Source organism: Hesperophylax consimilis, chromosome 12, assembly GCF_061612785.1.
Source record: "Hesperophylax consimilis isolate HC1 chromosome 12, BYU_Hcon_1.0, whole genome shotgun sequence".
Taxonomy (NCBI): domain Eukaryota; kingdom Metazoa; phylum Arthropoda; class Insecta; order Trichoptera; family Limnephilidae; genus Hesperophylax; species Hesperophylax consimilis.
In genome coordinates, this window is record NC_142847.1 from 271066 (window position 1) to 282617 (window position 11552).

Consider the following 11552-nt stretch of genomic DNA (forward strand, 5'->3'; position numbering starts at 1 on the left):
ATGGAAACCGCGTATCGCTGAGTCACACATCGCTGAACCACATATCGCTGAAAGAGCAAATTCAATAACATACTTAGTAAGGAAAGCGTTCCTTCTTCTAACACCAGACATAATGTAAAACGTAAACATGTGGAACCTCTCCTGGAATATACTTAACAAATATGAAGTCCGTATTAGGCCTAGATCCTATTAGGATATAGATCTAATAGAGAGAATACAGAGACGATTTACACTAATACCAAGAGAGAAGAAGGTGACTTGATTGAGACTTTTAACATTTTATCTGGACTTTATAGTTACCCTGGTATTCAAGAAATCTTCACCACCAACAATCCTAGGGAACATTTCTTTGCAAATAGACTAGTGCTACCTTTATTTGTTCAAATATACGAAAGTTCTTCGCCGATTGCTTTGAAATTTTGACATGATGTTGCCTTCGAATACGCTTGTTTTTTACGTAGCTGTATGATATATATATATGTCACCGTGACAGGTGACATCTGTTGGACGTAAAAGCAACATGCGCTATTGTTTCTCTATCTGCACAGACAGACTGTACAGCTAGTTTCAAATATAAAAAATTTTAAACTGAATTTATTTGGAGAGAAGCAAAAATTAACTTATTTTTTAAAATTTAAATCGACTCAATTACTGTTAAACTTATAGTGATATTAGATATAAGCGCAGAATGCCGCATACTCATTAAATAATAAAAATAATAATAAAATAGTCTCACAATATTCTTCGAATGGTGACACCGTGCGCCATGCGTAGCCCACATACTCCGAGAAGAAGAAAAATACTTTTATTGTTTATATTTTAGCCGTGAAGAATGGAGAATGCTTTGGTCTCCTGGGAATTAATGGAGCCGGTAAGACCACCACCTTCAAGATGCTCACCGGGGACCTGGACATATCCTCAGGCGGAGCCTGGGTCACTGGACACTCCGTCGCTAAAGACATGAAGACCGTCTACAATTCCATCGGTAAGGTTCTTTCATTTTAAAATAACCTAACCTAGGATAAGATTTGAGAATTTCACGGCCAAAAGTTGTACAGTTCACTTGCAGTGTATATCTGCCCTGATCAAGGACACTGCAAGGTTATATGAATTGTTGATTAAAGAAGAAGCGCAAAACGACATAATACCTAAAAACATTATAACCTAACCTTCTTTTAAATTGTACACAGATGTGCACACTTCCGACTTCTCTCAAGTTTCAATGCTTGTTTCCCCTATTAAACCTTAGAATATGGGTAATATTTTGTAAATATCTTAAAGACAAATATAATATTGAAAATTATATTTGAAATAATTGACAGACTTCTACAATGACAATGTTTTACTAAGGACGGGTTGTTTCGGAGAATTTAAACAATTCATTAAATTTCAACGTTCATTTTCGGGTTCTGTGAAAGTCCTATTCAAGTTCTGTTATTATGTCATTGTAGGCTAGTTGCTTGAAAAAACTGAAATAAAAACAGAACTTGAAAAAATCATTCACAGAACTTGAAAATGAACGTTGAAATTTGATGAATTGTTCAAATTCTCCGAAACAACCCGTCCTAAGAAATTTACATGGACAGTATTGAAATGCGTTCAAAACTTGTAAAACCTAGCTCTACACACCGCAGATTGCAGTGCACCTGAAGATAGCCATGATTTAACTGAACTGGTATTGTAGTTGGTTGGATCCTAAGGGTTAAACAATTGATAAATATACAAGACTACATATTTCATGATGGAAATGACGTTGCGAGCTTAAAATATATAGTTGCTTAGTCATAAATGGTAATTGTGATGGAATAGATTGTGTTTAAAAGGTAACAAAGATTGGTGATAAAATTAGGGAGATTTCTAAACATTGTCAGGTTATTGGTAATGATATTTGGAATGTTGTTGTTTTCAGGTTACTGCCCGCAGTTTGACGCACTCCTGGACGAGATGACGGGACGCGAGACGCTGCACATGTTCGCCCAGCTGCGAGGCATCCCCAAACTGCAGCAGCAGAGATACGTGTGGGATCTCAGCAAGAGGCTGGGATTCGTCAAACATCTCGACAAGAAGGTCTGTTCTTATTGACTCCATTCAGAATCCAAACGTTGCTTGCGATGGCTTTAACCGTGTAACCTCTCGTGTAACTGGGGATGCTGTAATCCCACTAACTCCAGACAGTCGGGAGTAGTTGGGACTCTTTGCGCGGTATTAGATAAATCTTTGAAATCATTTTCTCATTGATTTATTGTATTTGGATTGTACGATGCTCTATCTAAGTTTATTTGTGTGACAGCGCTGTGAAACAATATTAACGTTACAATTATTTTCATTTCAGGTTCGAGAATACAGTGGCGGAAATAAAAGAAAACTGAGCACTTCTCTCGCCCTTCTGGGAGATCCACAAGTCGTATACCTCGACGAACCAACGACAGGTCAGAACTGCAGATTATATACCCAATCTTTAGATTATATACCCAAGAAGCTACATCTTACCCAGTTACGTCTTATGAGCGCTGCAAGTTTAAACGCAAGTTTAAAAACTTCAAACGAAACTCTTCCAAATGTCATTCATTTTATTCTCGAGAAAGGAGACCACTCGAAACCCAGCCAACTGCCGCCCCGTAGCGATCGATTCAGTTCTGTCCGAGGTGATGGAAAGTGTGGTCAATGACAAATCGCTCACCTCGAGAAGAACAAAATTAGTAAATATTGATTCTGATGGACACGCTTGTGTGGTTGAAATTTCTAATGACATCCAAACGGTACACTGGACATTTCCAAGGCCCTTGACCAGGTTTGGCACTAAGGACTTGTCAACAAACTGCCTTCTTACGGACTCGTGTCGTGTACATGGATTGCTGACATCTTGAGGGAGAGGTTGATTCAGAGGGTTGCTGACGATTTTACCTCTTACTCACATTCAATAAATGCTAGCATCCCATGAAATGGTAGTATTCTCTTAGGAATAAGTCCTGTTTCACTTTGTTTTTGGTGCAGATCAATGAGCTTTCGTCGTTCGCACCAATGCAGTCCATGATAGCTATTTGTGTGACAAGCCCCCAAAGGGCACAGAAATTCCAACAGCTCAGAAAGGTTTGAAGCAGAGAATCTACGGTTGCCTCGAGAGACAGTATAAAATCTAATGTGTGTTGGTATTGATTACAGGTATGGACCCCATGGCCAAGCGCCAAGTGTGGAGGGCCGTGGCCGGCCGCAAGACCGGCAGCGTGGTGCTGACCTCCCACAGTATGGAGGAGTGCGAGGCGCTATGCACACGGCTGGCCATCATGGTCAATGGCCGCTTCCGATGCCTCGGCTCAACGCAGCATCTCAAGAACAAGTTCTCTCAAGGTAAGTGTTACAGCAAACTTCATTCTTGTGCCTAAGAACACTAGTTGTTTGTTACATACTTTAACTTGACTTGCGTAGTTCCTCTTGAGAATGGCCTGCAAAAGTATGCCTATATTAAACACTTTATAGGTAGGTAATACCTACTCAATCGCTTGTCAGGATTTGAAAAGATTATTTTTTGGTTTTCTCCACACATCCATTATTATATTATTACTCCAGTTGCTTACAAGACACATTTGGAGAGTGTTAGGAATTTCAGAAACTCATTATGTTTTGTAGCGCTTATTTCTCACTCAAAAGCAATGGTGTTTTGTGCGTTACACTTCGAGCTGGACACTTCGACCTTTATTAAAATTCATTTTACATCTCTCTCTGGTTTCAATCCTGGGATTGGTTTGCAGCAATTTTATCTAATCTCCTCTTCCATTCTTCCCTGTCTTGTGCGGCTCTTTTGACTTCTGCATATGATGAGCAGCGCACGTCCACCAGCAGGTCCTCCAGGTACTCTCGGCGTGGGCGTCCCCTAGAGTTGGTCCCCTCGGTCATACCCTCCATTATGACATACAAGAGGCCTTCTTGTCGTATAACATGGCCGATCCATCTTGCACGCCTTTCGGACAAGGTCCTGAGCAGGTGCCTTCCTCCTTCGATTCTTTGGAGAACCTCCTCATTTGTAATATGGTCTCTCCAGGAAATTCCTAACAGTCTTCTATAGGACCACATCTCAAAAGCCTCTAGTCTCCGTTTATCTCTTTCGGATAGGCACCATGTTTCGCAGCCGTACATCAAGATACTCCATACATAGGTCTTGATGAGGAGTATTCTCAGTTTTAGTTCTATATTATTGGATTCTATGGCTAAACAGTAGCTAAACAGTGTGTTATGTTATTATAAGCAATAATTATTCACCAGAAAAACCCATACAAATTGGAAAACATCTCCCGACAAAGAATAAATGCCGCCGACGGGAATTGAACCCGCAGCCTTTTGATTGCCGGTCAGCGGCGTCGAGTTTTGGTAACCTGATAACACATCAAAATGATAACTCAACATACATGTGAATAGTGATATAAAGTCATGAAAAGTGACGAAACAAAAACAAGGTTGTAAACAGGTTAATAGGTTTTTCATCATTTTTAATGATTTTATATATACATATCACTTTTTAAAGGCGTGTTGAAATATCATGGAACCGTCGTGATATATTAAATCTAAATTTATTGGAGAAATATCATGGAACCGTCGAGATATATTATACATATCTACATTTAAAGGTGTGTTGAAATGTCATGGAACTGTCAAGATATATTATATCTACATTTATTGCTTTTGATTTTTCTCAATTTGTATGAGTATTTCAGGTGAATAATTACATATTGCTATTCACCTGAAATATGTTATTTGTGCTATGCATAGAAACCTTGTCTCATAAACATTACTTTATCATTAAAGAATAATACATATTTATATATTTTGTTGTACTTTTGAACTTTGAATAAATTTGTAAAACAAATTCAAACCAACAGATAAAATGTTTATCTATCTGGAAACCAATTTAACATCTATAATGTTTTGCTTACAGGCTACACCTTGATAGTAAAGCTGCGGCGCTTGCCCATCGCTATCCACGCCCCCATGTCGGAAGGGGCTCCTGATCTGGTGCCCACCGCACCCCCGTTCTTCCCCGGGGGTGCCGGCTACCAGTTCAACACCGAGTCGCTGCACCACTTCTTGCTGCAGAGATTCCCCGGTGCACAGCTCAAGTGAGTTTCGATTACTTATCCTAGAATGAATTTCACGGTTTTTCTGTCTGCTTTGAGGTTAGGAAACATTCTAGGTTATGATTTTTCCATCTTTCTCCCAACCCAATAGCCAACACAACATATAGAAAAATAATAATAGCTATACTGGGTAGGTACCATTAATTATTTTACCCCTTCTTTATTATTTTGTCATTGTTATACAGGAGCACCTACCCAATGTCAATTCAATGATAATAATAATTTAATGAGTTGATTGTTTTTTTCAGGGAATCGTACCAGGGTCTGGTAACCTACTACCTTCCCGACACGAGCATCATGTGGTCCACCATATTCGGGGTTATGGAGGCGGCCAAGACAGAGTTGGACATTGAAGATTATTCCATTGGACAAACTTCTCTGGAGCAAATCTTCCTTCAGTTCACCAAAGACCAGAGAGCACACCAGGATGACTAAAATATATGTTTTTTTTTAACTTATTTATTTTAGAAATATTTTTTTGTAATTTTTTAGTTTTTAAGTTAATTTATGAAAGGTGGTTGGTTCCTGGCTAACAACTTATATCGGACAGTCAATAGATAATTTAAAATTCTTTATTAGTAGTTGGGACATTAGACGATGCACAATAATGTTTCCATATGTAATGTTGTCAATGACCAGTTGTTAGTTGGGAATCGCCAGTCATTTCGGCAACCGCCCATATTTATTTATTAGTTTTCCCAATATTTTACATTATACATAATGTATCCAGTCCATTATTTTTACATTGCACTAAATTTATATCAACGTCATAAATTTTTCAGTGCCAACTTTTGCGACGAATTCTGATGACGCTTTAAAATTTTTTATTGACAACCCAGAAATTACATTACACAGGGTGTTAATGGATGTACTTGACTTAATTTAACCAGCGATTCCTGACATTATTTGAACTAAAAAATGTAAAAGAAACTGGTGTTTGGTGACAATTTCAATGTGTTATTTATTTTTTTTTTTTTTTTTCAACTTAAAACATAACTTAAGTCACCGCAGATTAAAATTTCATATACACTTTTTAATCCAAATAATGTATGCGTAGGAATAATTGGTTAAAGTACGTCCTTTTACACCTGTATAGCTTAAAATGAAAAACATTACCATCGTAAAAGTGGGTATTATATTTTCACTAACCATGATCAAATGGAATCGCACTATGTAAAGTACGCACTCAAATCTTTTAGCTTTGTCATAAATTAGTCTGATAAATTGACAAAACAAGTTTTAAATATTCTTTCTGGGCTACCGTCTCAACATACTTTACAGCGAAATACATCCCATGAGCTAACGCCTCAGCATTGGGACATCTCCGTAGTACAAAATTACACCTATTGTGCCAAAAGCTGTGATTTATTAATTCTGAGGACTCTCGTTTCGACGCCGAAAGGTGTATTATTCAGTATAATTGATGACAAAGTTAAAAACTAAAGAGTACCTACTTTTCTTGGGGAAATTAATACTCTTCTCTATCTTTCACGTTTATTCCGTACTTAAATTTTATCCATCCAATTGTTTCATTCTTTTTGCCATTTTACTTAAATTGTTGTTTTCTTTGCCAGTGGAATTTTAAAGAATTGTTCGTCAAATTGACTTATTTTTTTATTTGGTTTTTACTTAATAACTTCGAAATTAATATTTAATTAATTGACTGGGCATTTTTTAAAGTGCATAGATTAGTAATTTATCTATTTTAGCGATGTGTGTACTTTACAATTTATTTGTATCTCTCCCTAACTATAAACAATGTTGATAGATTAACTTGATGCTAGGAACAAGCATTATACATTATTGATTCTACAACTAATAAGCTAATTCCATTTGGGTGATAAAAACTTACATAGCATAAATGTGTTATTTAAAAAGAAGTATTGTTACATACAGAAAGTGTACTTATTCTTGAGATCAACCTTACATCCCAAAAAGTATACATACTTTAAAATTGGCAACTAAAGGAAAATATTGCTTTAATATTATTTTTACCATTTTGTTTATTCTAATACATATTAATTTAGGCTTGTTTTGTATTTTAGGTTGTTTTCAAGGCAAACCATGTCTCTATTTCTTTATTGAATAGTGCAATACCAACTTGAAGTGTATTTATATTTATCAAATAATGAAATCCTCCAAAGCCTGCTCTAGCAATTATTAGGTAAAAGAATTACGTAGAATTAAACTTATTAACCTTAAAACTATGCTGTGAACCTTTGCTAAGAGTACCTACATACTTAGAGACTATTTTTATGTAGATTTATTAATAAATAAATAAAAAGATGTTACGAGCTCAAGAAGTTAAAAAACCCTCTTAGCTACTTGATTACGCAGTGAAAAAATGCCAAAAAACATTGCATTATCTAAACATGTTTTCTAGATAATATAGGGTTTTCCAATAAGAGGTGTTATTTTGATATTCAATCGTAAAAGATCAATGGTTTCGTTGCTTGTGTGGCACGTAGCGCCGTCTTGTTGAAAGTAAACGCTGTTCAGATCAATACTATCCAATTCCGGCCATAAAAAATCATTAATCATCTCTGGATAGCGCAATCCATTCACCGTAACTGTTGCTCCAGCCTCATTTTCGAAAAAGTAAGGACCAATGACTCTGCCGGACCATAAACCGCACCAAACAGTCACACGTTGAGGATAGAGAGGCTTTTCAACAATAACTCATAGGTTTTCAGAGCCCCACATGCGACAATTTTGCTTGTTGACGAAGCCACCGAGGTGGAAATGGGCCTCATCACTCAAGATGATTTGCATTTGATTCACTCAAGTGAATTTTAACCATTTCAATGCGCGGTTGAAGCATGTATCGTTCTATTTTTATGAATGGCGTAGTTTCTACTTGTCAAATGTCAAAAAATGACAGCTTCAAAAGTAACATCTACCGAAATAGCGGGCTATTCAAAATAACACCCCTTATTGGAAAACCCAGTATTATCCATTTGCGCTGTCAGCGGGCAATTGTTTTTTGTTATTGGAATTCCACTGTAATTCTACTCTTAAATATTTATTTTATTCAACGTAACATAAGCGGGGTGTAATTTAAACTCCTGTCATTCCAGTGTTTCAGAAACTGTATTCGTAATGTATTTGAGGCATGAATTATAGAAAATCCCACAATAATTCTCTAAACAAGTGTGTCAAAACTGTACATGTGGCCCAAATTATAGAGTGTATTATTAAGTTAGTTAAATTAGTCATTGAAATGAGGTTTTGGTAGAATCCCTAGAAAAAGTTTCAAATGTTACCAATAAAATAATTAATTATGCTACAATACTACTTCTTCTATATAAATAAAAATGTAAATGTTTGTTTGTTCAAAATCTTAAATCTCCAAAAGTTATTCACCGATTGCTTTGAAGTTTTGACACAACCTGCATTTGAATACTTGTGTTATTATATAACACTAGTGGATCTTATTGCTAGTGTCTTTCTCGGACGCCTCCGACTTCTTCCATCATTCACTACTGTATACCACAATGTTACTGTTGAAAAACTACATTACGTCGATTCCGTATCTCATTACGGAGCAGAGATATTGCGTGAAGTATTCCTCGGGCGTCCCTAACTTCTTTTACATCTCTAAAAACTCCTGGCACTAATAAGAACAAACTTTGAAATCTTCAGCAATATCGGTCCACTACTTTTAGAGTTTTACGAGCACAAACAAACGCAGGATGAATTTTTACATACTAAGATTAGAAACCAGTTAGAATTTAACTCAACCGTTTGGAATGCATTTTACAATATAAGACGTTGTCCTGCCACAGAAAAATTTGTGGTTGTATATATTTTTCGATGAGATTAGATGCGGCATTGTTTCTCTATCTACACAGATAGACTGAACCACAGGAAAGCATTGCGGGGTACAGCTAGTTTAATACAATGTTTAGAATATATATTGTGACAAGATGAAATTTGGTCCACATGTACAAACCTCTTTGGTCTTGTTAAATACCTCATAAAAATAGTGATTTCCCTTGGTGATAAAATGCAAGTATTTTGTGCATACCTTACTTAGTTTGACAATGTACCAAGTACAAGTGAAGTTCTTCTGTGGTTGACTTACCTCCTATTTATTTCTTTTAATTATATATTTTTCATCATAGCAAACCAGTTTACTTAATTTTTTTAATAATCTATTTCTAAGTAGAAACCATTATCGATTAATATTAAGACCTAATGAAAGATTGTTATTTGTTGACTAATATAATATGTATTGCAATCTTGGTAATCCAGACAATATTGATTCACATTATGATTGCGGTGAGTGGCACGAAGGCATGAAGCAAAGCAATGTGACATGTTTGTTTGCAGTCTGTGACATGTTTGTTTGCAGTCTGTGACATGTTTGTTTACAGTCTGTGACCTAAGTTGAGTAAATCAAATACTATCACATTTTAGCAGTCCATTGACTGGCACAATCAAATCAAATAATGCTTTCTCATATAAAGTGTATTTTTGGAATCCGATTACCGAGATTGGCCTGCGTTTCGACCTGTAATACAAGTCTTCAATTAGTGTTGAATTAGACATTGATTAAACATATTGTATTACTACTAACGTGTGTGATAATATTTCCTAAAGTTAAGGTAGCCTTATTTGTATTTGTATTTCAATATGAAATGGTGAATAATCTTTAGTCAAATTATTGTGTTGTGGTCACACCTCTGCTAGATCATAGCTCGAGTAGATAGATACGATATTACAAGTGTGCCCGTAGAGTATTACAAGACTTTGTCTAGCAACAGCATTCGTGTAATGGGTACAAGAGTACTATAAGAGTGGGAGCATTCTTGTAAGGTTACAAGTAGTACGACCACCAAGAGCATAAATACATTAGGTAAAAAAGAAAGGGTTTCAATTAGACTTGTGATAGAATATTGTAAATTATTGTCACTTTTTTTCTTAATTTCCCACATTTTCCATAAGTACTGATAATAGAGATTACATTTGGCATGATGTGTATATTATAAAGGGAAGTATGCTTAGTGAATGGTTAAATCTCTGTTTTTGTCCTTGCAACGTTTTTACTATAATTCATAATGCAACTAACTTGCAGGCAAGTTATACTATGCTAGATTTGTTTTATTATTATTTAGTGTGGTTTGTTTGTTTATTAAATTACAGATATTTAATAAAATGTTGAAATGGAAATCTATTATTTTATATTGTTGAGATGTGATAACTGCACAAACGTGTTACCATTGTAAAATGCACAAGGAAATGAAAAGTATTAATATTATGTAATAAATCTTTATTAACTAATGGTGTTATTTATTTATTACCCAACCCGATTCTGCGTGCTTCTAATGGTGACCGGATAAATCATCACATTGATAATTCTAATCTTAATCTTTAAAAAGTTATATAAAGTTACGGAAAGTGATGAAACAAAAACTTTATTGACTGGGTTAAGTAGGTTAGGTTAAGTTAGGTAAAAAAAAAAAATTTTCATCGTTTCTAATGACTGTATCACTTTTTAAAAGTGTGTTGAATTGTCACTGTGTTGAGTTATCATGAAACCGCTTCTAATAATATTCAATAATAAATAACAATTCAATGGAAATGTATAGCTGAAGATGCTTGTACTTTTTCCATGTGCAACAATCACAGATCATGGTAACCCCTCAATCAGAGGAGTGCATTCCTTGTAGGCACATAAGCACTGCCTATCACCATTTCACAGCAGCAAGCGGTCACAACAAGTACCTGAAATTAACCTTTTTTCAACAGTCATGAAATGTGCAACTTTAGGCGTGTTACACAGTGGAGGCTCGACTTTTTTATGTTTGTTATGATTGAAAAAATACAAAAGTATTGATGTTTTTTTTTGTTTTCTGTATCAAGCAATTCACCTACAAAGAGTGATTTATGCCATTAGAGTTAAGATGTATGGTGAAACTGTTGTGGATTATCTATAAATTATATAGAATTGAATGGTGACCGGATAAATCATCAAAATGATAATTCATCACATCTTTAAAAAGTTATATAAAGTCATGGAAAGTGATGAAACAAAAACTTTATTAACTGGGTTAAGTAGGTTAGGTTAGGTTAAAATATTATTTTTTTTCATTGTTTTCAATGACTTTATATCACTTTTTAAAGGTGTGTTGAATAGTCACTGTGTTGAGTTATTATAATTTTTTTTTTTTTTTTTTAATTTTTTTAAAAGAAAGACAAACATTCCCAGGTTACGAATAACCCAACAATGTTTGAAAATCTCCTACTACCACCACAGAAAGCCGAAAATGTTGCTTGTGTTGTGATGGAGGACTTAGCCAGCCGAGGAATCGAACACGCGACGCTCGGGTGAGACCCAAGCGCTATGCCCACTCAACCACTGACCGGTCAAACCGTTTAATGAGAGGCAGAATATTACCCACTACTATTGTTTCATTGTTT

At 35.5% G+C, this 11552-nt stretch overlaps 1 protein-coding gene across 1 annotated transcript in view; it reads left to right on the top strand.

Annotated features, from left to right (window-relative positions):
* Abca3 (ATP binding cassette subfamily A member 3) overlaps window positions 1-10368 on the top strand; it is a 65352-nt gene extending 54984 nt beyond the window's left edge. The window contains exons 27-32 of the mRNA XM_089637913.1: window positions 824-985; window positions 1910-2067; window positions 2333-2429; window positions 3163-3348; window positions 4931-5111; window positions 5378-10368. Coding sequence (XP_089494039.1) covers window positions 824-985; window positions 1910-2067; window positions 2333-2429; window positions 3163-3348; window positions 4931-5111; window positions 5378-5564 — 971 coding nt within the window. The 3' untranslated portion in view covers window positions 5565-10368. The remainder of the gene's footprint in view (window positions 1-823; window positions 986-1909; window positions 2068-2332; window positions 2430-3162; window positions 3349-4930; window positions 5112-5377) is intronic.
* The last annotated feature ends 1184 nt before the right edge of the window (window positions 10369-11552 follow it).